This window comes from Hippopotamus amphibius, chromosome 15 (assembly GCF_030028045.1).
Source record: "Hippopotamus amphibius kiboko isolate mHipAmp2 chromosome 15, mHipAmp2.hap2, whole genome shotgun sequence".
Lineage (NCBI taxonomy): Eukaryota > Metazoa > Chordata > Mammalia > Artiodactyla > Hippopotamidae > Hippopotamus > Hippopotamus amphibius.
In genome coordinates, this window is record NC_080200.1 from 61576779 (window position 1) to 61604610 (window position 27832).

At 48.3% G+C, this 27832-nt stretch overlaps 1 protein-coding gene across 1 annotated transcript in view; it reads right to left on the minus strand.

The window, feature by feature from the left end:
- Positions 1 to 415: 415 nt before the first annotated feature.
- The window catches only part of ANKRD33B (ankyrin repeat domain 33B), an 81234-nt gene continuing 53817 nt past the window's right edge, over positions 416 to 27832 (minus strand). The window contains exons 3-4 of the mRNA XM_057708529.1: positions 16136 to 16276; positions 416 to 7174 (exon numbers count right to left, since the gene is read on the minus strand). Coding sequence (XP_057564512.1) covers positions 6345 to 7174; positions 16136 to 16276 — 971 coding nt within the window. The 3' untranslated portion in view covers positions 416 to 6344. The remainder of the gene's footprint in view (positions 7175 to 16135; positions 16277 to 27832) is intronic.

The window sequence follows — 27832 nt, forward strand, 5'->3', positions numbered from 1 at the left end:
ATTCTTTAAAAAGCTTTCCAAGGACATGTTTTGAGTAAAGAAAAGAAACTAAAAAACATTTATTTTGTACCACTTAAGTAAAAGAACACATGTAGAAACAAATCTAAATTTCTGTTTCTATTTACGCATGTAAACAAATAGATAGAAACATGGCTGAAGGATGCCTCCCTACCCATGGCTACTTCTGAGAAGAGGTAGAATGTAAAGAGATTACTTTAACACGTGCAGAGGTATTCACAGGTAGCTCATGAACTTAAAAATTTAGCTTTGAAATGTGAGAAGTAAAAGCGTGTCAGATGAAGAAGTGCACATCTATTCCATCAAAATAAATAACACTAAAAACGCTGGTATCATTGTATCATTTTCTAATTTACACACTTGAGTTTATGCAAATATAACACCGTTGCACCATAAGACTGTTTATTTCACAAGTGATTTTTAATTCTGTAGCCACAATTTCCCCACATTTTTACACGATCCACATCCTTTTTGCTATACTTTTTAAACTTTAGATACAGAATTTGTTAGAAGTTAAAAAGAAAAGACGCATTCTTTCTGCTGAATAATATATCCTATTTAACTTAAAGATGATTAACCATTTGGATATCGAGAATTGCAACTGCTGGGGTCACATTTATTTGCAGGTCCCCAAATAGCCCTGAGGTCTAAATAGGAAAATAGCTTTTATAAACTGCAACAAAACTCTCACCTCAAAATAAAACATTAAGAAATTTTTACACAATCATATCTTTATTCGACATTTTTACAACATCCAGAAACCTAGGGGATTTTTAGAAATGACAATGAAAATAGTTTTACATTCAGAAAATAAAGCTTATACCAACATGACATAACCAGAAACCTGGCACTTGTGCAAAGTCCATACAGCTCTTAGTCACCCTTGTTAAAAACACACATTCTCAGACACCCAGTACAAGCCAGGCAGAACAAAGAGCTGAATGAAAAGAACTGCGATGAGATTAGCTTTGCCTGTTTGTTTGAATGGGGTCTATTATTCAAATTCCTCAGGATGGCCCAAGGGCTCACAGGGTTGCTGGTAACATCGGGAGGTTTATAGCATCCTTTTCTGGTTTTCACCCAGTTTGACAGAGCTGCGAGGTTCCAAACCAGCTTCTAGAACTTCTGCTCAAAAACTGGTGTTAAAGTGCTTCAATGCGACCTCCCAAAATTTCAGAGAGTATCAAATCAACACAGGCCACTGCTGTGCCTGCAACAGCCGCCTTCATTTTGTTTCTCCTCTACATTTTCTTCAAAAACAATATAACGTTGTCCCATTACGATGAAATGATTCTCTCAAAAACCAAACTGTGTTAGCGTTGATGAACTAGAGTACTAATACTTGGGCAGACTTGGGAAAACCTCAATGCCTCCTCAGGGTAAGATGCTGATTCTTTGGTTAGCCTGGTACCAAACCACTCTGCCACCATGGGCTGAACGCCTGGTGGAGCTCCCCAAGCACCCCCTCTGGATTCCGCCCCTCCACGCCATGGATGCAGTCAATAGCAGAGAGATGTCCCAGGCCTGGCTACACAACCTCACACAGGAGCTCCTATATGAGCCACCCAGGCCAACACCACCTGTCAACAAGAAGACCTGGGTGATGACACGCTGGCTGTGTTCTGTGTCACACTGGACACACTGGAGTGCTCCCGGTGGGGGTCTTGGGCTGTCCCATCCTCCACGACACGCCACCAAAGCAGGTCCCACAAGACATGACCTGGAAGCCGCAGTGGCAGTCCCCTTTGTGAGCACAAAACCTGAACTCCTTCCAGTTTGTGTGTGTGTGTGTGTGTGCGCACACAGGCACGCGCGTGCACTGACATCACACCACATCACGCACCTCCCCTTGCAGCCGTCAGAGCACCGCAGGGCTGTGCCTTTCACATGAGCCCTGTTTCCGGCGGGGTCAGGTAGAGAGAGACTGTACACACAGCCCTGGCATTCACCTGAGTCCCTCAAAAATGAGCTAAATCAAGTCAGGCAGTGGTAGTTTTCTGGGTTTTTTTTTTTCTATTTCTTAGGGGAAAAAAAAAAAAACCCAAAACCTCCAGAGGAATTTTTTAGCGGCTGATTTTAAATGTTAATGAAGAAACGTGAATTCAAGGGCACAGCCACGAGTAGCTGATTCAAGATGTTTGAAACAAACTGTAAATGCATCGAGAGGATGGCAACCAGCGCTTCAGGAAGAGCTGTTCTGTTGTGAGTTCTTGGTGGCCACAGCACCCCCGCTGCCAGGATTATGGATCCAGTGCCAGCTGTTGCCGTAAATGGGACTTGGCTCTTTTACAAGGATCGGTCATGATGCATCTTCTGCCTTTTCCTTCCCTAGAAGCCCGTGGTCTGCCAGGCCCTGCTGAAAGGGGCCCAGCGTGAGCCTGCTGCTGCGGAAACCAAGGACCAAACACACCGACCAGCGATGCTGTGAGCCGGGCAACCACAGCCGAATGCAGATTCCAAGCAGTTACCCACGTGGGATGAAAAGGCTCACAAGCAAATACTTGGGTAGTGTGTTAGAATTTCTCCGAATACTGTAAAGAAGAAAAAGTGCAGCACCTCCTCCTAAAAAGACTGAGGCTGACTAAGAGCTTATACTAGTTCCTGATAAATCTCCCCACTGCAGGGAATACTTACATTGTATCAGGATGGGAAAGGAGAGAGCATGGGTCTCCAAGGCAAACCTGGGGGTAAGCATTGCACCTGACGTCCATCAGGGCTAGAATTCATTTTGCAAAGCAAGCTCCGGTGAATGATGAAAAAACGGTCTTTTGTCTTGTAGTGTGGATTGGGGTGGGGGGAGGGGGATGCGGAATACAGTGCTCCTGCCAGAGGCTGCAAGACACAGATCATCCCTACTTCTTAGTCTTGGCTCACTTATTGACCTCTCAGGGATGCTTTTCTTCACAATAACTCGGTACCTGTGAGTCTTCCCTTAGAGACAGCAGGTTCCACGTCCACTTCAGGATTGGGCCCCTCACGGGATTCAGTTTCACAGATAACAGCCTCATCTCCACTCAGACAGGGGATTTCCAGAGACCTGGTCCCCCACTGACAGCACCGAAGGAAGCGGGCAGAGGCAGCCTGGACGGGCCCCCCACGTCCACAAATCCCACGTTTCAACTGACATCACGAACTCTATCACCCACCACAGAAGGAGCGAGCCGCAGGCGTGCCTGCAGTTGAGATGACGAACTACTGCAATTTCCGATCCTATTTCTGCAACATCTAGTGCTGCCAGGAACTTGTGGGGAGGCGCTGCAGAAAAAGTCACAAGGGTCCATAATGTCATGTGTTGCATTTCTCGAATGTAGCCAAAGACATGGAAAGTCTCTGAACACCATGGTCATTCCAGCTTTCCCCTCCCTGCTGCCAGCGGTGAGCCTGGCGCTGGGCTGACTGTAGAACGTGTGATTCATATAAGCAGATAGAAAACACTGTCATTCTCACACCACACAGCCCTGGATCAGGTGGGGAGGAACCAGTTCTAGAGGTAAAGGTGATGAATGGTCCATTTGTGTTGTCACAGCCATCTCTACATACGTAGAGGTTGAATTTTTTTTTAAATGCAGGGTTCACATCCACAAGAGGCCACTGAGAGGCACTGAAGTGACTTCACATCCACTCCAAAGCCACTTCAACTGCCAGAGTCCCGAGTTTCTGATAATCACGAAATCTCAACGTGAAGGGGGATTCCCAGGTATCTCCCCAGAAAACAGCAGCATTGACATGGTCTCAGAAATACATCTTCTATATAGTGTAATCATAACTCACTCAATTGCTAAAATGTATTAAAATATACTTCAACTTCCCCCTAACTATGTTTATATATAAATCCCTGAGAAGGTACCTGTCAAGTTGAAATTCACTATTTACAGTCAATAAACACCAGGACTGCAAGCAGACACCGCACCCTCCCCGCTCTGTACAGCAGGGCGGCGCTGTCATCTGTCAGCAGAGCAAACCAAGTTTCCCTCCCTAAAGAAAAAAAAGGGGGGATGTGGGGGTGGAGGTGGGGGGGACTGTGCCAAAATTCTGCACAGAAGCAGCTGGCAAAACCTGCCGTTCATTCACTCCTGGGTGTTCGGAGGGCACGACACAGTAATTCCACAGGGACACTGTTGATCTCTCATGACTGCCTTGCGTTTCTGCGCGTTTTAGACCTCAGAGTAGTGGTTGTATGCCTGGGATGATCAAGGCATTTAACCAAATCTGGAGCAGAAAATAGGCAAAACAAAGAAAAAGCAAGTAAGGAAAAAAGGAGGCAAAGGGGCCAGCAGGAAACATGTAGTGAGAGAGCTGGGGCAACACTGCTCATCACTGCCCCAACCCGGACCAACACTGGAGGAGGGGAAAGGGGTGACGCCTTGGTGAGAAAAGCACAGCCAACCACTCAAAGCAATGAAAATATATACACACGAAAAATCTCAAAGGATGTGGACTGGACTTCAGGGAGGCGGGTGTTTCTCTCCACCTCGGAGACCAGCCCTCCTCTCATCCAAGCGGACTTAGGCACAAGGGTGACCCACAGCCAGCTATATCAGTGATGCTTAAAGTGGGTCCAGCCTTCTGAGCCCTTCTTGTGCCCTTCTGGGATGAGGGAGGAACTCACTAAAATCTGACTTCACAAGCTGTCACACCTGTCTCCAATCAGTCTGGGTGCAGCCTGATGGTCTGTTTATTGGGGTTTTTGGAGAGGTGAGTGTGATATGCTCAATGTCTGGTGGTGGGAGGGGGAGGGGGGGAGCCAGCGCCGCCCCGCCCACATCATGAGACAGATGGGTGCTCGTCACCACAGAGTCAGGGAGCACGATTTCCCAGGAGAATCCAGGGTTATAATAAAGAGCTTCCAAATTGGTCTGTAATATTTTAAATCTATGGCTTCTAAGCAGGATAATATTTAAATAAAGTGCTGTTGGTAGTGCATATGTGAGAGATACTCTGCAACCCAGATGGCCAGAGATTCATCAGAATTTCTCAGTGCTTTGGAGATAAAAAGTATGGACAGAAAACTCCCGCGGAGAGCTCAGGGCCCAGGGCAAATCACATATGTGCTCTGCCAAAGTCCCCACACCTTGGAAATTCTACAAAGTCGGCATGAGGGTGAACTGAGCATCAGGGGCAGTCATCAAAGGAAAAAGAAAAGCAGTTTCACACCAGGGATTCCATGGAATTGAGTCAGGAGGAGGAAGCAACCCAGCTCACTCCAGGAGAACCTGCCTAAAACATGTTGGCTTGATATTCAGTTCTAATCCCTATTTCGCTAAAAATTTATGCCTGCCCCGCCCCCATGTTAGTAGTTTGCAGAACTCTGGGTTCCTTATGGGGTTTTTTTTGCATCTTTTTAACATTTTAAGGATATCTGAATCCAACTTATCTAAGAGCATATAATTTTGTATTTCTAGTAATAACTTATTAGATTTTCCCCCATTTTCTTAAATACTTTTTCCCTCATATCTATTTTTGAATATGTTCAAGATGTTGTATGCAGTGTATCTAAAATCCCTTGTTTAAAATGAGTTTAGTTCTAGCAATAAATACATGCTTCTCTATGAAGTCTCATACTTTGACAACTGGGTTTTCTTCATTTTTACCACTGGATGTACAAGAGAACTTAAAAAATAAGATACAAGGGAATCTGATCCCTCTATCTTACTTGATCATTTTGCTATAAAGTTAATGCCTCCGCCAAAGAGAAAGAAATATTCAGCATCACTTAATCCAACTAAGAACACGCAGTGCTCATGGGCACCTACATGGGATAGAAAGGCAAAGACCCAAACAAACAGCAAAAGGGCGGAGAATGCCACACATTCTGTGACATCATAGAGATACCACAAATAATTATTGCTAGAAACAGTACTTTAAACAAAGGGTCTTCAGACAAATGCATTAAAACCATCATAAACACAAAGAGCCCCATCAACTGGTAAAGTGCTGCAAATTTGACTGTGATCAAAAATACAAAATGATACAGAAAATGCCCTTTTGATAAATTGGCCTTAAAACTTTCTTAACTGAAGTTCTAAAGGTAGACTTTTGGGTTAAATGCCCACTAAGTGGATTGATTGCTAAGGGAACTGGTTTTAGGCAAATCGATTAGTGCTATGCTCAATTCACTCTTCAGTGCAGCTGGAACAAACACGAATGTTTCCGGGGCGCCCGAAGGAGCCTGCGGGCCAGGGATGTGCGGTGCCTAGAAAGCAAGGGCGAGGCGGAGGCGCTTCCTCCCTAGAGAGGAGGCCCCACAGCCTCCCCGCCTCCCTCTCTGGGGCTCCGGGCAGCATCGCATCCCCGGCCGGGCTCTCCCGCGCCGGACACACACCCCCTCACGTCCTCTTCCTCCAGGACGGTGCCCGCTTTTCCTTCTGTGCCGCCGCCAACCGCTGCTTCTCTGCCTCTTCCGCCTTCCTTTTTTCCTCCTTGGCCTCCTTGTACCGCCACTTGGGGAGCTGCAAGTGGGTGCTGTCCTTGGTGCTGCCCTTCGCCGCCCGCTCGGGCTGGAAGGTGGGCGCGGGCGCCTTGCTGATGCGCACCTTGGGGATGACCACGCCCGGCCGCACGCTGCTCCGCCGCAGCAGCTGCAGGGGCAGGAGGCTGGCCCTCCGCGAGGCAGCCGGCAGCTGGGAAGACGTGAGGCTGGCTCTGGGGGCCCCCTCTCTGGAGACCCCGGCGGCCTGGGAGGTCCGGAATTGCTGCTCCGCGCCCTCCGCCTTGTCCCTCTCCTGGGCGTGCGCGTCCGGGTCCCCCCGAGCCGCCAGGATTTCCTGCACCGCCAGCCGCCTTTTCCCCACACAGGGGGGGTTCTCGGGGCACACGGTCTGGCAGACGATGGCCACCGCGGGGCTGTGGAGGCTCGTGGTCATCCCGACCATGTGGTCCAGGACGCCCCCATCCTCCAGGCCTTGGCGCGAGCGGGAGGTCAGCGTGGACCGCACAAACTCGGCGAACCGCTGCAAGCAGTTCTTGGAGCCCGCAGGCTTCGCACCCGCCTCGGGGGCCAGCGGCAGCTCTGGCTTGTACTTTTCCCCAAACTGCTCTGGGCAGGGTCGCTCCAGCAGCCTCTGGATGACGCGGACCGCTTCAAACCGTCCCGTGTAAGCAGCCCACTCCTGGGGCGACATCCCGCGGCGGGGGTCCCTGGCGTGGACATCTGCCCCTGGAAACCACAAAGCAGAAACAGGAATGGGTGGACGCGATAAGACCGTCTCCCTTCCACAGGCAGAAAGTGAAACACAATGAGATGGATGAAAGGTAAAACTTCCAAAACGTAGTAACTGACTCTGCCCTGGAGCGGGGCCACCTGGATGAACCCACACCTGACCGTCACCTCCACTAACACAACCCACCTTTAAGTGCTCCACCTAATGGTTTACGTTTCCTAAATAAAACCACCTAAACTGAGCACCTCTATCGTGGAGTTTTTTTATAGAAATAAGATTTCACGGCTTTCCAGCAATGGAGGGACAATCAGACCACAAAGGTGCCTTGTAACACTTGGAGAATGCTACTAGAATGTTCTAAAACTACCAACAGTAAATACTAACACTGGCAAAGCATTTGAAGTCCTATTTATTTGTCATCTCCCTTTTTCCTCCAAGATCCCTTGTGGGGACGGCTATGGTTCTTCTTTTGCAGGAAATGTGTGGTCCTTCACTTTTTGTGCTGGTGGTTGGTTGGCCCTGGGTCTGTAATCTTCACTATACTTGGGCTTCTCCAGGACACAGGCACGTCTTAGTCATTTCTGCTTCCTAACACACATCATTCTGGCTGGTAGGAGGCGTGCATTTAATAAACGTTTGTCCCAGAATGGATGGTGGTCACAGTGGCTGAGGGCACTGCCAGAGACCTCGAAGCTGGTATGAGAGAAGTGCTCAGACCTGGGTCCTGACCCTCAGCTGCCAGCACTTCCCACCACCCTGCAGGGGGCCTCTTCCTCTGTGACAGTTTTCTGTGTCAACAGGGCCAGGGTCTAGTACTCAGGGACTTAATCCAACACTAATCTAGGTAACTCTGTGAAGGTGTTTTGTAGATGTGGTTAGCATCCACAATCATCCCCATCCTTGACTTTAAGTCAAGGAGATTTTCCCACCCCAAATGGGGGTGAGCCTCGTCCAAGGTCTTAGGAGCGAAAGTTGAAGTTTCCTGAAGAAGAAAGAATTCAACCTCAAGACTGCAGCATCCACTCCTGCCCAAGTCTCCAGCCTGCTGGCCTCTCCTACAGATCCAGGCTTACCAACCCCCCAAATCACGGGAGCCAATTCCCTAAAATAAATCTTAATATATATCTCCCATCGGTTCTGTCTTTCTGGAAAACTCTGACTTCTACATTCTCAGTCTCCCTTACACTAGTCACTTCCTTCATAAATCTCCCCCATACCACCCACTGCCCCCTCTTAATACTGCAAAGCTAAACTTCAACTCAACTTGATGAAATGTTCATACGTTTCGGCTTGGTAGTAAAATAGACATTCATAAGGAATTGCTATTCAATTAATTTTGGTCCAATCTCAGCCACATATACAGTTAAAAATCATTCAAGATTTCCCATCCCATTAGTCATGTTTCCACCGGCAAAGCACTAGTGGGAAGTAGGGCAATTATCTAGTCTTTCCAGGGATTAGGCCCGGCAGAGGCTCCTGCATTTACATCCCATGCAGACCTGGGTGTCCGACGTGCGACGGCTGGTGAATCCGTGCTCAACGAGAGCAGCAGGGACTCTCGGCGGCTTCCCTGCCCCGCAGCCCCCAGTGGCCCCATGGCCCAGAAAGACCCAGCTCACCTGAGTTCGCCTGGCAATGTACTCAATTCTGTGACACATTAAAGAATAGCCATATTAGAAAAGTGGTAATTATTTGGAACTGGAAATCAGGATGGAACTCATTAGCTAGAGTACAATTTATAAACGGACTCGAATGAAAGGGGGCAGTAAAAATGTCACTGCAAAAAATAGATGACACATTAAACCTTAATTAATTGCACGTCACTTAAAAAAGGAGCAAACTGCAAAATTAAAATCTTAATGAACACTGCCTGAAAGAGACATTTTTCAAATGCTAATGGAAAACTAAAGGAACAGCTGTCACAAGTTGAGCTTGAGCAGGCCTCTTCCTTTCCAAAATCATCTTGGAAAATACAAACACTGTAAAGAGCAAAGGCCATTCTGACTGTAAAGCAGCCAAAGAATCTGCGTCCTGCTATAAAAGAGGGATTCACTTCCTTAAGAAAGTATGATTAGGGGTGATATTAAAGGCCTGGACATAGTCATTAAATCATAAGAGGCAAGAACTGATGATCAGCACTTTATACATGTACCTTTCAGCACCTCTGAAAGGCCAATGTACCCATCTCCTGCCCAAGAGACAACGGGCATCCTCAACCCACACGCCGTGTTGTTTCACCCAGGGCTCCAGCCGTGCAGACAAGGGCTGGGCTCCTGCTAGTGTGTCCGTTAGCTGCCACATCGAGCGCTGTGAGTTGTCTATACAGAATCCTCTATTTTATTCAAGGCAGCAACTGCTCAATTCTAGGCAACGCACCACGTCTGGTCTAAACCTGAGTTTCAAAGCCTCGGCACTGTTGACATTTTGGGCCAGAGGACAATTTCTTGTGGGGACTGTCCTGTGCATTGTAGAACTTTTAACAGCATCCCTGGTCTCTGCCCCCTAGATGCCAGTAGCCCCCCACCAGCTGTGACAACCAAAAATGTTCCCCCGGGGGATCACACACATCCCCTCCCCATTGAGGATCAATGGCCTCATCTTGATGACCTGCAATCTTGTTGCCCGCTTTCCCAGCCTCCATCACAGCTGGTCACTGAGCCCCAAACAGAAGGCTGTTGCATCCTGATTGAAGGGACTGATGTTGTCAGTGATGCTGCTTCCTGTCTAAGACGTGGCGCTCTGGTGACCACTGTGCAATCATGAGGTGATCCGTCAACACACTGGAAAGCTGGGGGGGGGGGGGTGCGCTGCATGGACAAGAGGAAGAAACCTGGGTCCGTGATGTCCTCGTGGCATCTGGGGCCAGCTCTGCGTGGTGACTTCTAGGGAGGTGAGACAGAGAGACGTGTGCTTTCTTTAAGCCACAGTCAAGTCAGGATTTCCATTACTGGAAGCAGAAAGCATTCTAAAAGGGGCTAAAGGAAAACAATCTACCTTCCATTACTCATGCTTAGGACACGTTCCTTCAGGAGTCAAGGCCAGGTCGATGCGACCAGCAGGAGGCAGGCAGAGCCTCGGATGCATCCTCCCTTTCCTATCTCTCAGCAAGCCCCTATCCCCACGTTATCCACCCTTCAAAGCCCCGCTCTGGTCCCCCTCCCGCCAAGAGACCTTTCTGGTCCTGTGAGGCAGTTGGTCAGACGTGAGCGGATCCCCGCCTCCTCCGGGACAGGGTCATCTTTCCCTCTCCCACCTGGACCCTGGTGATTAGAACACACTCGGAGATTCTCCCTTTCGTGGTCAAGGACTGCTAAGTTTCCAGCCTTGTCAGGACCAAACAAGATGAAACCACCAGCACAGGCTGGCACAGGTGCACTGTGCCCTAAAAGGGGACTCCAAGTACCCCGGGCTTTGTTGTGCCATAGCTGTAATAAGTTAGCATTGCAGTTTTTGGCATCTCCCACCCCCCATTCACTTGGGTGCTTGTGGGTAAGCGCCTGCTCACAAGGAAAGAGTTATATACCCTCAAGCTGTCAATTAACGTGTCAGTCAAATGACGCAGGACATAAGGAGGGACTTTCCACCACTCTGGAAAACCAATCCTACCCCCCACTGCAGGTGCTTCTGGTTTCCAGACAACCGGCTCCCCTCCTCCCCCTCGGGAGCATACTTTTGCTTTGCTTAGTACAACTCTTGCTACTTAAAACTGCTCTTGACTGAATCCTTTCTCTTTGAAAGGACAAGAACTGCGGGAATTGCCATTTTCTGCCGGTGACAGTCACACAAGACCACTGTGGACCAGTCCTCACGGGCCTCCTCTTGTGCTACCTCTGGCCCGTATCTTGGGCACGTGTGGTATAATCAAGATGATAAATCGGCATGCAGGGTCACAGGGAAGAGCCCTTGAAGCCAGATGATCCCACCCCACCCCCAGGCTTTCAGAGGGTCTCAGCAGGGCTGACTTTCACATGCTCGCAGGGTAACCAGCTACTGAGCTCACACTGGTTAGTTTTCCAGTCTTCCCAATCTGGCTTCCTTATCCCTGATAGGCTTCCTGGGGTGACTTTGCAGAACAACCAGTTGCCCCCAAGTCCTGTCTTACAATTGGCTTTGGCGGGTGCCCAAGCTAAGACAGTGCCCTCAGTGATACGAAATGCCTGACTTTTAGCCCTTTCTCTGCCTAATAACGTGACACTATTCCAACTTAGTCATGGAAAATTCATGTTTTCCTCTATAAACAGAAAGAACCCCCTCTGGGGATACCATATCCGTCGGCTTTCTGGAAACACGTAAGGCTGGCGAGGGCAAGTACGAGCGTATCATCAACAGCAGGAGTGCCTCTGCTCTCTGTTCATCAAACGAGCCTCCTACAACTTCCTTTCTGTCTGCTTTGTTCCCCGGAATCACAGGGAGAGTCAAGGATTTTGTTTGCTTGTTTTTGCTTCCCAAATGCTGCATCAGTGACACCACACTTCAGGCATGAAAGCCAGCTCTCTTAAGCAAGTCTGGAACCTGCCAGCCTCCACCGGGTTCTGCTTCTCTTCAGAGATAATCACATCCTCCATACGGCTTCTCAGAGCCACTTATTAAATAGACCTGTCACTTTGGGGCATTAATAGTCCATCGAATCAATAAGGTTCTGTAGCCCCACCCCTACCCCCTGAGATTCTCATTAGCAGAGCGGACATCACTCGTTGGGAAGCCAGAAACCAAAGAGCCAATTAATTCAGAACCTGGTTATATTTTTATTAAAAGCCCAAATTCTGGTAATTCTGACATTATTTCGTCTGCCTGACAAGGTAATTTGATAAGCACTGATATGTGCCTATCGGTTATGAACTATTGGAAAATCTAAACATTTGGAGGAGGAGACATCCAATTCAGTGATGCATCATTTCTAAAAGGAAATGATTCTTACTGAATATAATGAAACTGCAAGTCAGAAATTCAATCCAATACTGCACTCGAAAAAATGAGAATGAGATACACAGTTTAATCCTAACCATTAATATAGTAGTACCTGATTCTGTAATTTGTCCTTACCTATACATAAACATCACTCCAAAAGAAATACCCAGATTTTAGGATCTTTACAGGCTTTAGTTTTTCTTAATATTGATAAATTCAAATGGAAATAAGAAGACTTTAAAATATTGATGCAAATTGCTTAAACATCTCAACAAGCATCCTTACTGCTATGAACCAAACCCAGGAAAGGTATTCAATCACATATTCTTCTTTCTTTTAAAACATACACACATTCACTGTAAGAGGAAAACATAACCCACCTTCCTGGGAAAAAGTATAAGCTAACTTAGTGGCAATGGTAGAAAATGAATACATTCTATAAGTTAAACAATGAAAGCCTTAGAAGGCAGCTCAAAAGCTCCCTGAAGAAGGTGTCAGATCCTCTTTTCTCACTGCCCTTCATTTCCCATTTACATTAGTTACGTCAGTGGTTTTCCACAAGAGGCGACTTTCCCACTAGGGGACGTCTGGAAATGTCTGGATTTTTGGTTGTCAGAACCGGGGGGTGCTACAGTCGCCTAGTGGGCAGATGAGATGGGACGCTGCGAAACATCCTACACCCCCAGGCCAGACGACCATGAAGAATCACCTGGCCCCAGATGTCAGCAGTGCCAAGAGTAAGAAACCCGAGTTACCTGTTTCTTACCCTCCATAAGAAAGGTCAAGTATCTCATCACAAGCATATTTTCAAAGGGAAAAATATACCACAGTTTTTCATTCATTTAACAAATAATGTTGAACTCATGAAGTCACCAATAACAATAATGACAGCCAACAATGACTGACGGCTTCCTCCACACCGGGAGAGCATCCGAGAGCTGTCATGAGAGAACTCACTCAACCCCCATCATGACCGCTTGCAGGAGCTTACTGACATTCACCGCATTTTACAGGAGAATAAACAGTCCCGAAGCAGCTGGTGACTGGTGCTGGGTAGAGAGGGGCTGAATGGAGGAGCTGGAATTTGAAACAAGGGGTCCCGATTTCTGAGTTGGTTCTGTGGGCCATTCTGCTCTGACCATGTACAGTTCAGGGATGCACACACGAGAGGTCTACACTCATGCAGATTACCCTAGACTTCGATGGGGCTGTGCTCAAGGAGGTGAGAACAGGAAAGGGAGGGTATATAAAACCTGATGCCAAATGTGTTATCCAAGTAACTGAGGAAAAGGGAAAAAAAAAACAAACCACATTAGCATTGAATACACTGCCCTCAAGCAGGCCAGTCTTTGGCGCGATTGTGATCTGAAATATTCTGTGATCAAAAATGCCTGAAAACTCTACCAGACTCAGGAAAAAAAATGACAGCAAACCCCATGCACGGTCCAGAGTGATTAGAAGGCAATTAATCTGAAAACAAGAGGGTTTGTAATTCAAATTAATTCATTAGGGAAAATGCCTGGATTGACATTGTAAGTTTCTGGTTGTAAAAGTAAATTGCTAAAGATCTACACTTAATTATAACTAGATTCAGAAGTAGTAGAAGCGGATGAAGCTCTCCCCAAACACAAAAGCATCATAATCACTGTTAAATTAGGAGAAACCGTCCCTCCCTGATGTCACTGATAAACTCTGTGGAAACTGGTATCTTGCTTTTAAAAAAACGAAACTGTCACTGAGTCAAAAGCACAACCCATGAGATTCGTGTTAATCAGGATCTTTTTTAGTTCCGAGAAGGTTTTCATCTTCAAAGCCTCTGTCTTCGCTTACTGAATTTATTTCTCTTAGAGCATCCCCTAAAATGCTCCAGTTAAAGCAAGAGAAAAAAACAATCCAAAGTAGGTGGTGAATCCTTTAACTCCAATCTAATCACAAGGAAAAGGACAGGTGGGCTCAGGGCGGGGGACAGTGTTCACTGGTCAGTGTCAAGACCAAGTCACGAACAAGGTGTGAAGTTTGAGAAATTTCCAGGGGCCAGAGTAGACTGGGAACATGTGACAACTCGGTGTGGGAGCCTGGCTGGGATGCCGGAACAGAAAGGGGCCATCTGTGGAAGAACTGGTGACTTCCGGATACAGTCTGGACTTTAGTGACCAGCAGTGTGTAGCTTTGGACTCTCAGTAAAATGCTAACATGTGGAGGTGGGGCAGAGCCGGGGGAGCCTCCCCGCAGCTGAGTGTGGGCTGTGTGGGTGCTCTCTCTACTCTCTCTGTCACTTTTCCATACACCTAAAGCAAGTTGTCTAAACAGAACTACTAGCCTAGGCTGATGCCTGGAAGAATTTTAACGCTGTCCTCAAGTTATGGAGATGAGAGGGGATGCCTCCTCTCTGGGAGCTCATAGAACCAAGTGAGATTGGCTGAACCCAGTGCCAAGAACAAAACCAAAATAAATTAAGGTAATGAAATTAAATAACGGTGACAACGGCATCTCCCACTGACTGAGACATTAGATGCTCCCTTTGCGCCAGAGCCTCATTTAATTCTCGGAATAACCGAATGAGGTTGTGCTCTAACAATGATCATTGATTCCATTTTAGAATGAGAGGGGAACACTCGAGATGAGTTGCAAGGAATTCAGCTCAGTAATTCATTAAATCTGTAAAGTCCCAGGGAGTTTACCAAGTGACGTCTTCCATCCTCAGGGAGGTGGGGAAGAAGTCATTATGCCCAATTCACAGACAAGGATAGAGAGGCTCAGAGAAGGAAGGGCTTCCCTGAAGATGACGAAGCCTAAAGGGCAAAGCGGGGCCTGCCCTGCTGCTCTGGCCTGAGAACATTCCACTGTGACGCAGGGCAGAAGGAAACTGCCCCACACTGAGCCCGAGACCCCTAAATCCCAGCCCCACTCCTGCAATTGACGATGAGCCTCTGTACCTAAAACTTTAATCCCCTTCTTGTCCCACTTCTGTTCCCTTCAGGATCGGTGAGCATCAAAGAGAAGGGGGGACTGAAACTGGGCAGGACCCTGTGGGGCCTTCCTGGGTGCAAAAGCCCCCCTGTGTCCTGTTTTTTATTTGTAGAAAAAAAGGCTTTAGTCTCCTAGGCCCTCCTCGAGTTCCAAAGAGTAGACTCAAGCAGTTAGTTATCAGGATAAGAGTCACAGGACTCCTAGCTCCTCCTGAAGGGATAGAGGTAACAATCTGATGCATACCTTTGAGTTGCTCTGCAGAAACTAAGACACCTCCCCGCACCCAGTGGAGGATGGTGACCACATGCTGACCACAAGCATTACACCCCAGACTGGCTGGAACTAGAAGATTAATGATTGAGATTCCTGAATTATCACCCTGTTACCGAAACCGACAACCAATCAGAAGGTCAATGAGCTGGTCAGACATCCTAGGACTCTCTCCCCTAATACTGTCTTTGAAAAGGCTTGCCTAAAAGCCATTGGGGAGTTCAGGTCTTTTGAGCATAAGCTGCTGGTACTCCTTGCTTGGTGCCCTGCAAATAAACCCTTACTTTGCTGCAAACACCTGCTGTCAGAGTGTGACTTTCTGCACTGTGGGCACATGAGCCCCTGCTCAGTTACAACATCACATGACCACGTGACTCCACCCACCAGCAAGAGGGGACCTGGGATGGCTCCTGGGCAGACCCCCCCCACATCCCTTTGCCCACCTTCAATAGGACTATCTTACTTCTCAGAGTCAAGACCAGAACACACGTTTCTGAAGAAGAACAAATACAGGCAGGAGGAGGCTAGGGGGTGAGGAAACAGCTCATCAGGGAACAGGAGGGCTGTCCCCTCAGGTGACCAGTGCCGTGACCTTACCCACCCCACCCCCACCCTGAAAGCGAGAGTGCTCTTGTTTCAGCCCTGATGATGACAGCCATACACCTCAACAAAGAAACGTTTCTTTGCTGCATCCACCAGCCGTGGTTTCTATGGGGGGGATTCATCCCTTCAACACATACTCTTTAGAGGAGCACACTCAGCATTTCCCGGGACCCAGGGACCGCACGCACAGGACAGGTGGGACGTACCTGCTAGCATCAGGGCTCGGATGCACTCCGTTCGGCCCTGCATGGCGGCTTTCATCAGGGCCGTGAACCCAAACGCGTTCCTCCTTTCAAGATCAAGACCAGGGAAGTAGTTCAACAAGTAGTTGGTGATGGTGATGTGTCCTGCAAAGAGAAACACACACATGTACGGACCACACTCCACAGAGGGCGGGCATTCCAGCAAGGCCTTCCCACACAGACAGAGGGAAACGGGGCATGGTCCACCTCTGAGGCCAGCCTGTCTAGGGGGTGTGCGTGTTGGCCTCTTAGGCTGCAACAAATAATTCTCAGGAGTCCAGGAAACGAGAAGACAGAGGGCCCTGCCCTGGCCACGGTGTTGCTGCCTCTGGTTCACTCCTGTCTCATTCTCCCAACCATCTTGGAAGCCCAGCTGTCCGGTCAACCTGTCAAGGAGGGAACGTGGGGAGCGGAGACACTGCGGGGGTGACGTGGGCAAACCCGAGCTGGCCCAACGCGGACACCAGCTGCTCAGAGGGGAGGCCCTGGACGCTGTTGGCTTGCAGCAGGAGGTGCCGATGCAAAACAGAATGTGAACCTTGAAGCCATTTCCCAGAATTCCAGAGCCTCAGGGAGGAGAAAGTCTTCATCTCATCATCATAGCAACAGGATATGCCAGTTCACGCTGCCACCCTGCCACCACTCAGAAGGTTCCCTCCCTCTCTCTCTCTCTCTCTCACACACACACACACACACACACACACACACACACACACACAAAGGCAGGGAACACATGGAGTGTTGTACCCAGACCCTCATCCAGAAACCCAAGCAGGGAAGAATATCCATTTCAGAATATAGATTTCTCCCCTTCATCGCCTTGCACTTCCAATAAAAGAGCCTGATTTTCTGCTCGTTCCCAGAGGGTTTTCAAAAAGCCCACATGCCCTTGCATAGCGGTGAGTAAGGAGAACATCAGGTAAGAAGCAGTGTTCCCAAGATTCTCCAGGCTCATCCACAGCAAGAGCCTCCAACAGAACTCCTGGGCCACGGAAAGAGGCTCTGGGGCCAGATGTCCAGGCGCCTGAAGCCCACTGGCCATACTTCTTAAGCCTTCATGTGAAGTGACGCACCACTCTGCCCCCCAGACCCTTCAGTCCCTGAGAGCAGGGTTCCCACCTTGGCAGTCCTGACACCTGGGCCGGATGATTCTTTGCGGTGGGGCCGTCCTGTGCAAGTAGGAAGGTGAGCAGCATCCCTGGGCTCTAGCCACTAGATACCATAGCTACCATACCCCTCCTCCCTCCCGGGGATGACAACCCAAAATGTCTCCAGATGTTGCCAAATATCCCCTGTGGGGGCAAAATCACCCCTGCTGAGAACCATTGCCCTAGAGGCTCAGATTTCACTGTTTCTGGGCCAAGGTGGAAGACGGCTTCCTCTCCTGCTCACCTTCACCCTGACCTCTGACCTCTGACTCCACCTCCTGGCCCTAACCAACACACCTTGGGAGGGTGGGCAGTCTGCAGAAGCTCTCACCTGAGCCCGGGTGGAGGGCCTGGGTACCCAGTCTCCATCCTTATATGCTGAGGATTCAGCTCTGAAATCCCCTCTTCATCCCCAGCCCTATGCATGTCCCTCGGAACCCCCACTGTCAGACCTGCAGGTGTGGGGCCTGGTGGACACGGCAGGGTGCCCTCTGCCGTTAACTGGGAACCACCTGCTCCCGCAGGGAGGCCTCTGCACCATGGAGAAGCCAGGACCCCTGAGGCTCCTTCCCCGGCTGGTATCAGGAACGACACTTGGTGCGACTGGAGACGTGGCCTCCTCTGGGGAACAGGCAGCCACGAGACACAAGGTGCTTCCTGAGACGTCCTTGCCAAGCAGACCAGGAGGCCACATGAGCGGAGGCCCCCGGCACGGCAGGGTGGAGGCCCCCTTCCCCTGCTGCAGAGACGTCTCCCGGGCTTCCATCCCGTGCTATGCACTGGTGGGCACCAGTAACTCCTCCCATGGCAAGAGCTCTGTCCTCCCATCGCACCCTGACAGAGACAGATGTGCAGGCGGGGACCCAGTTATCCTCCTGAATGCCACCCAGACACTGCAGGCTGCTGCCCAAGCAGTAGTGCATCCGTCTCCTCAACTTCCAAGTTAAAAACGAACATGCAACAAAAATTAGAGTGCAGACTCTTCCAGAAGCAGTGCTGTCTGCTCACCATGGACCTCAGCCCAACTCCTGAACTCATCACAAAAACCATGTCGCTTTCTGACTTTCTGAGAGAAGCACTGACTAATACGGTCATGTCACAGGGTTAACAAGGGGGAAACAAATGGGTGGGGTGGGACCTTTCCGCTCTGTGACTCACAGGTTCCAACCAGCAGCTGATGCTTTTTGACTCATTCACACCGCTTGGCTTTCTGCTGTCATTTCCAGGACCCCCCACCCTCCCCCACCCCCCAGGGAGGATGCCGGCTGTCAGGTGCCCAAAGCAGCTTAACTGCTGTAAACTGTTGGGGCAGGGGCGGAGGTCCTTTGATCGCCGGTGGGTTTGTCATCCAGCTAAACGCTTTGCAGCACCTGCCAGTCAGATACAGCCAGGGTCACAGGGAAACAAATTGCAATTCGTTTGCAGGCATTTCTTTAAAAACGTGAAGGAGCGTGTCCACCGCATTTTCAGCAGGATGCCCTTTGCAGTGACATATCAAAAGTACTCTGAACAGGCGGGGAGAGAAAAAATTGGCAATCCACAAAGCAAACGGCCCATTATACAGATCTGTTCTGCAGGTTATGTAGAGACCAGAAAAACCAACATGCAGCCCACTTGTTCTGACGACTCTGACCACAGGCTTGAGCTGTCGGTGACCCGTGAACCTACTCTCAGCTCCCCACTGGCCTTCCCAGGATGACAGAACAGTACCTCTTACCCCGCAGACGACCTCACGCACCCGAAATCAAGGATGGACCCAGTGCTGCTAAGAATGAAAAGATATTAACCTTTCTTCTTCAAATCATGACAATTAACCAACAGGAGCTTCTCTCCTTCAGTAAGATAGATGATAGATTAGATGATAGATATAGATAGATGACAGATAGATGATAGATAGATAGATGATAGACTGAAAGGTAGATAGATAATTAGATAGATGATAGATAGATAGATAGATAGATAGATAGATAGATGATAGACGGATAGATAGATGATAGATATGATAGATAGATGATAGATAGATAGACGATAGACTGATAGGTAGGTAGGTAGACAGATAATTAGATAGATAGATGATAGATGGATAGATAGATGATAGATATGATAGATGACAGATAGATAGATAGATAGATAGATACATAGATATAGATAGATGACAGATAGGTAGATAGATAGATAGATAGATAGATAGATAGATAGATAGATAGATAGATAGATGACAGATAGATAGATAGATAAACGAGATAGAACATGGCCTTCCTTGCATAACAGAATGTTCCCCACATTGAAATCGAGTTTGAACCCAGCCCAGCTTTGGCCGTATGGAGTAGGAATTGGTTCCTGAAGTCCTCAGAGTAGACTTAACGCGTGGACTGACCACACAGAGCCCAAGAACAAGCCCCCTCGCACCACCCCCACCCCCGCGGACCCCATTCGCCTTACCCTGCCTGAGAGAAGGGCATAACTGACCCAGGGAGTAAGTTAACTCTTGATGACATAGCTTCAGGGGGGTGATTAAATGGCCATGCTGACAGAGAACTGAGTACTCAAGAGAGCTGGCTCTGAGAATACCCAAGTTCAGGCTCCCAGCCTGCCACTTACATTCTGGGTGACTCTGGGAAGGTAGGTCAACTTTTCTGAGTCTCCATTTCCACATCTGGAAAACGGGAGATAATATCAACCTCACAATTGTGAAAATGACAGGAGATAGGTGCTGTATGAAAAGGGCCTAATAGACTAATCTCCAGGCAGAAAAATTCCAAATAACTTATGCACGCGCTTTACTCTCAAGGAGGTGACACATAAGAGCCCACTCCTTCACTTGTGGGCTGTGCACAGAGACTCTCCTCCGAAGAGCAGACTGTGGTGGGGGTGGAGGGGAGGTAATCTTACAAGAGAGAAGCCAACATGACCTTAGCCAGGTGATCACGGTCAATAATCATGTCCAGAGCATGTGTTCACAAAGCTTCTGTGCTTGATCAAACGTCAGTCAGGCTCCGGAACCTCCTCCCAGGCCCATCGGTACCCTTCCTTGTAAAATCTCATTTTAGCAAGAACCCTGCAAAGAAGTCAATTTAATCAGAACCACGCACCACCCGCCCCCTCACCATGATATCTGATCATGCCTCACCCTCCAGACGACATCTGATTGCCCTGGTCTGTCTTCAGCAAGAATCTTTTTGGGTTGGTTTGGCCAGAATCTCCCTGATGTTTCCTCGCAGTCATTTTCCATCCACAGACCCAACAAAACCCTTCTTACGATGTCATGAGAGTGGCACGTTCCTCTGTGCCCCTCCTTTGAAAAACCCGCAACTCCACTCTAATCATGAAAAAAACATCGGACGCACACAAATGGAGGGACACTCTACAGACTACCTGACAAGTACTTACTTCCCAGAGTGTCAAGGTCAAAAAGTCTGAGAAACTGCCACAACCAAGAGGAGCCTGAGGGGACCTGACAACAAAGTCACGTGGGATCCTAGCTGGGATCTTGGAATAGGAAAAGCACATTAGGGGAAAACTGAGGGAGTCTGAATTTAAAAATGGACTTGAATTAATAACAAAAATACATCGATACGGGCTTGTTTTGTCCAAGGTATCATCCTAGTGTAAGATCCTAACAACAGGGGAAACCAGGTGCGGGGTATAGGGGAATTCTCTGCACAATCTTTGCCGTTTTTCTGTAAGTCGGAACTATTCTAAAATCAAAAGTTTATCTTATGAAAGGGGGATCTAGGCGAGGGCCACTCAACAAGAGTGCAAGGTAGGGACGATGATTTTTGACTGACTTGCGGGTGTGGATCCCGTCCACGCCATCCACAAGCCTCACCAGTGGTGGGGGGGGGGGGGGTGGGACTCACCATGTGGGCGTGTGATGGTCAGAGAAGATGGCAGCTGGACCCTAGGGAGAGCAGGAGGGTGGAGAGGAGTTGTTGACTCAGAGCAAAGTGCACGGACAGGTCTTGGTGATTACTGGGCTGAGCCAAGTAACAGAAAGAGAAAAGCCAAAGGTGACTCCTGGTACCGCCCAGCCCCAGGGTTCTGGCTCGGCCTTGGATGGCGAATGGCATTTCCCCTGAGAGTGTATGGAGGGAGCAGAAGTCCATGGTAGCTAAGCTTGACTATCTGTCAAACTATCTATGTGACCAAAAAAAAGGAAAGCTCCCTTTTGTTCACGGTCATGGTTTTAAAGAAAAAAGGTTACTATCTATACATTCTTAGAAGCATCATAGCCATCTTTGATTTCCACTGAGTGATGATCCCCCAAACCCCAAAGGGGAAATTTTAAACGTTCCCACTCTTACATCATCTACCTCACAGCAAAGCCCTCTCCCAGATGACGCACCTCCTACTTCATACAGGGAACTGAAACCACAAAAAGAGAACCCCTCAACTTTCCCATCACCCCCAAAACTTCCCCACATCCCTCCTCGTGAAAAGGAGGGTGTTTCTTCTGCTATTTAAAGATGCCACCCTCTCCTCCTCCTCCAGGGCTTTGAGGCCATTCCCCGTCTACTTCTGGGGAATATATTTGTGCTACAAACTACTTCCTCTTTCTCTTCAACCTCTCCCGCCTTGTAAATTCATTCCAACCAGATAGTATTAATGGCCTCAATTCCTCACCTTGCCTTTTGCCATGTGGCTTCAAAGCTCTTCTGTCAAGAAGAATGTTGACATCTACAGGCATGATGCAAACAGAAGCTTGAAACACACTCACTGGCTGGACTCCTTCTACACTTATGCCTCGGTTATTTCCCTAAGAAGAACATGCCCAGGCTGACGTGATGGTCCCAGGAAAAGGATAAGAAGTTCATGGAGCAGAGCGGCCCCAGCCGAAGTGTCCAGCTCACCCACAGACACCAAGAGTAGAAGCAGTCTAGGTCAGCTAGTCCCCAGCCCATCCGCAGATGCACCAACTATAAAGATATTTTAAACTAGAGTATAAGGGTTGTCCCGCAGCAACAGGCTGGTACCTAAGCTCAAGGGTCTTCTACCTTAAAATATATACGACTTAGTCCATTCGAGCTGCTCTAACAAACTGCCATTGACTGAGTGGCTTAAACAACAAACATTTACTTCTCACAGTTCTGGAGGCTGGGACGTTCAGGGTCAAGATGCCAGCAGATTCAGTGTCTGGTGAGAGCACACTTCCTGGTTCATAGGCTGTCTTCTCACTGTGTCCTCACGTGGAAGAAGAGGCGAGGGAGCTCTCTGGGGTCTCTTCTGTTAAGACACTAATTCTATTCATGAGGGCTCCACCCTCATGACCTAATTACCTTCTCAAAGCCCCACCTCCTATTACCATCACTTGGGGATGAATTCGGAGGGGGGACGTAAACACCCAGTCCTCTGCAATGGCCAACAGTAATCCCTGTGGACCTGTCCTTGTGCTTCCGCCACCTGCTACCAATCATCGGACTCCTTTTCAGTCTAACTTCCAGAGACACCTACGCTCATTCATGCTGCTTACGCCCCCCACCAACGCTCCTGAAACCATCTTCCATCATTCCCCAATGACTGTCTTTTAGCAAAATCCAACGGTTACTAGTCAGTTCCCATCTTACTAGACATCTCCATAGCATGTAACAGTTGTCTGTTCCGACCTTTTTGAAACACTTTCTGCAAATGTCCTGAGAGCTTCACCCTTTTGATTTTCTTCCTATCTCTCTGGCCGCTCCTCAATGTTCTTTGTGAATGCTCCTATTCTCTGCTTTCTGAAATGCTACCATCCCTTAGATGCGTGACTAAGCCCTCTTCTCATTCCATACACTCTCCCTCGGTGATCCTATCCACTCTCGTGAATCAAGTTATCATCCTAAAACTTCCAGATCACTTATCTCTAGCTAGGCTCTCTTCCTGAGTTTCTTACCTAAATATCTGTCTACTGGATATTGCATCTTGGGCATCCCACCAACAAATCAAACTCAGCACATCAAACTCAAAACATGTTTCTTCCAAATCTGCTCCTCCGGCCCACATTCTTTACTCAGTGATGAATACTGCCAATCACTGACCGAGGCGCCCAAGCCAGAAACCTGGGCTTTCTTCTTCAGCCCTCCCCCACCCCTTCCCCATCCAAGTACTGGGTTGGCCAAAAAGTTCATTCGGGTTTTTCTGTACCATCTTAAGATGCGTCCATGAGATGTCATGGGAAAACCTGAACGAACTTTTTGGCCAACCCAATATCATGGAATTCTGCCAATGCCACCTCTTAAATATCTCCCAAACCTGTCCCTGTTTCTCCAACCCCACTTCTAACCTGGATGAGGGCCACCACATCCTTCCTGGGGTCCATCCCTCCCCTAATTGAACTTCCTGGTCCCATTTCTGTCCCATTCTCTACACTATCAGCAAGAAACTCTTCTGACCAACACAACTACTACTTAAAACCCTCTGTGGTTTTTTCTCTTTAGATGAAGTCTCAATTCTTTAACCAGCTAGCTCCTTTTTAATCTGACCCTGCTCTCTGAAGGGCAGAAGAATATGCCACCCCAAAACATGCAATTTTGGCATAAGAATTATTTTGAGCTGAAGGCGAATGAGAAGAAGCAGACACAAGAAAAGCTCCCTGCCCTCCCCCACTTGCCTAAAAGCAGGACATCAAATTTTCTTATTTTGTTCTTTCATGTTTCCCCAGTTTTACTAAGATATAATTAACATATAGCACTGTGTTAAATTAAGGTGTGCAACATAATAATTTGACTTAACACATAGTGTGACATAGTACCATAGTAAGTTTAGTTAATATCCATCATCTCATAAATATATCAAAAGGAGGGGGGGATGGTTTTTCTTCTTTGTGATGAGAACTCTTCAAAAACTGCTTTCCTTTGTCCTGTCATTTCTCCACAGACGCGTTGTTCTTTACGGAAGATGGCAAACAAGCCAGAGTTCTAAGCCCCCTCCTTGAGTTACTCATTTTCTCCCTGGCTGTCCCCTATTTATACATGAGGCACACGTGTTTACAGATGTCTGGTTCTCTCTTTAGTCAGTCTTTTATTACAGGGGTCTTAGCTGGGAACCCAGAAGGGTAGAGAGGTTATTTTTCCTCCCCTGTGTCCTCTCTTCACCCTCAGCTCTTGCACCAATGCCCTTCTCCTCAACTCTGTAATCACACAACTCTCTTTTTAACTCACCTGTGCACCACGTTTTCTCTAATCTGGTGGCGTTTGCACCAGGTCAGTCCCCCTGGCTGGTACACTCTTCCTTTGCCTTTTACTCAGCTCCCTTCCAGTGGAAGCTCTGCCCTGGTCCCCAACCCTGGCTGAGGCACCAGAACCACGATGCCTCATGGTCCACATTTCCACGTGGCCGTGGATTTCCAAGGCTACCATAACCCTCGTGACCCCTGCTCATAAGTCCAAAACTTCCAACTGACGGCAAGCTCAATATTTAGTAAGTAAAAAGGCTGAAGCATTCCCACTTCTTCCTTGAAAGAAGTTCACGTATCAAAAAGGTTGCTAATTTCCAAGCCATAGCCCACATTATCTATGATCACATGGCCATCACAATTATTAATTATTGATCCATTCAAATGTAATTGGGTGCCAATTATGGGCTAAAAGTCTTGTTTATTCCTTTCTTCAAGGAAAGGAAACAGACCATAAATACGTGCAGACCTAAAAATGGGAATTAGGGTTGTCTAAAGACTTGATTGGTCTGACATCAGGCACTCAAAATATAGTTTTCCAAACCAGGCCAGTAGAGGGAACTGTTGATTGGAAATACCAGGTCCCAGCAGCACTGATGAAGAGAACAGATTCTCTGTCCCCATCCAGAGGAGGGGAAAATGCACTCAGGGAGCAAGGGGCGGGCAGTGCAGAAGGAGGTGGCATTGCTGTCCTCTCGTCTGATTGAGGAACAGGGCCAGCTGCTGCGAAGGAGGTGGCATTGCTGTCCTCAATCAGAAAGGCTCCGAAAATTGGCGTTTACGGGAAAAGGCAAGGCAATGCTAGGAAACCTGAGATGTGCCAAGCTCTAATTTATTTAAAACAACAGAAACCGAGTAAAAGGAAAACGGTTCAAAGCTCCATAAAAATCACAATGAAGTCAGACTAGAAATCGTGATCAGGTGCAGTGATAATAAAATGGGATAAATATAATCAAGAGGCATTTACCCCTGGCTCAGGCCAAGTCATACATTCTCCTCTGAAGTGGGACCCTCCCCAAATCTAGTTCACAAGTCAGGACACCCACGGGCAGCCTAAGCCCACCGGCCGCTCCCGGGAGCCTCACTGCCACCCTGTCCCCCGCAGCAACTGACATGAATAATGCCAGGCTGGCTCTCAGGGCATTTCCTCCAAAATCTTAAAGATAAGTTCAAGGAATAACAGGTTTCAAGGATGCACCAGAGGTTACTTGTGCTGAACCAGCTTGATATCATCACCAGTTCAGAAAGACCCCTGCATTTTCTCACTTCATCTTACGCCTGCCGTTCTATTAAAGGGAACAAGAAATGGAGAAAGTAAACACCTAAGGCCATCCCCGGGGGCTTGTAATTCATTTCTTTGGTTATCTTACTTTATACTTTACTTTTGTCAGGGGAAGTAAGGTAGAGGTTGAAATTACTGGCTACGTGAGATTTAGAGATTATTTGAGGCTTTATTCTCATATATCCTCTCCATGGTAAAGGCCTAAGGTAGATTCAGCCGTATCTTTATTCTGCATAAAGATCTGAGAAGGTTAGACTTTGCAGAGAACACCGGACAGGCAGAGCCAGGCATCTGCATCCTAGTTTACACTCCTGACTCTCTGACGAGCTACACAGCTGCGGTATCGAATAATATAAACATGTGGTTGCTTTACAGTTTTCCGTAACCACACGGATTCTGTGGGGGCCAATGTCGACTGCCCCAAGTCAACTGGGGTCACCCCACCGCCCTGGCCGGAGACTTGTTTTGCCTGGGGCGAGAGGCGTGATGCAACCCTGGCAGATGTAACCGAAGCCGTGCTGGCGGCTTCTGGAGCTGTTTCCCCATCTTAGAGAACAGAACACGGACAGGGATTTGCTCCTCCTTCCTGAAGCGTCCTGCGTTGTAACACGAAGCCACACTGCTTGGAGCTGCCAGGCCATCTTGGGAGCATGAGGTAAACGATCAGGAGCGTTTCTGAGAAGTCGGCCCCAGGAAGCTCTGCAATGAAGCAATGCCGCCGCCCCCAGAACCAACTGTTGCCTTCAGGCAGGTCATGTTGCAAGAGAGGGCCATTTTCTCATCGTTGAAGCTTGTTTCGTTGGGTGTTCATGGTAAATTGCACCCAAAAGCACCATAGCAGACGCTAGGCTCCAATAAGAATCAGGGAAACATAATTGCAAACAGTCAGCAAAGTCCATTTTGAGTTGACAAACTCTCAACCCTTGGGAATGTGGTGGGAAACATAAATGGGTACAGCTTTGCCTACAGGCCACTTGGCAGGGGCTACGTACACGTGCACACTTAAAATGTGCGCGTCCTTTGCTGAAGCAAGTGAGTTCTAAGAATCTGTCCGTGCATTTCTTCTTTCCTTCTCTGCCCTGCTCTGACCTCCACAAACCACAACCTGCCAGGTTCCTTAGCCCTGAAGTCTCAGGTGTGACTTAGCAGGGGCCCGGTGGAAGGAGGGGGTGGGGTGACGTGCCCCTGCCCCCCCACCTCCCACCGTGAGAGGCTCAGGTGACCCAGGTCCCAGCACCTGGGGGCAGCCCTCCTGGCTCTCTCTCTCCAGGCCCCCCCAGCTCTGCCCCCACCTCCACTCACAGTCCCCTTGACCATTCCTCAGTTTAGCCTCTGAGCACACCTGCTGCTCCACCTGTTTCTGGCTGGGATGCTGACAGGTACACCCTCCTCAGAAATGTACCCTCCTATACGCACACACTCACACAAGCTTCCCTCCAGCGGGGTCTGTAACTGGCTCATTCAGAAACCTGCCCGCACTTAGACTTTAAATTTGGGAGATGGGGTTACGTGTGCCCTTGCCTGCCCTGTAGACCCAGCACTTAGCACAGCCCTTGGACATGAAGTGACTGCTGGATAAATATTTGTTTTAAAAGAAGATCTTGTAGAGAATAGATGAGCCATTGTTTACTGAACTGTCTCAGTTATTGGACTTGGGGACACGGCCGTGAACCCACCACCACTCAGGTGTGCTGCTGTAGGAACCAGGTAAATCTTGTGTGCACTGGTCCATGCAGAAAGAACTCCTAGATCAACTGAGTGAAAAAAATTAAAATCAAATCACTACAGAATTACCCCATTCGTGTAAGTAAAAGGTGCGTGTACACCCTTTGTGTTTAAAAGGAGAGAGAGTGAGTTCTGGAAATGTAACCAGCTGGAACATGGTCAGTCAATGAGAGAATTAGGGAGAGTGAAAAGGGATGTTTCTTCTTTTTTTATATAGTAATACTCCTGTGGTGATTTTCCACTGTAACCATGTATGACATCTTTTGGAATTAAGAAATCATCAGGGGGCTCCCTAGGTGGCACGGTGGTTAAGAATCCGCCTGCCAATGCAGGGGACACAGGTTTGAGTCCTGGTT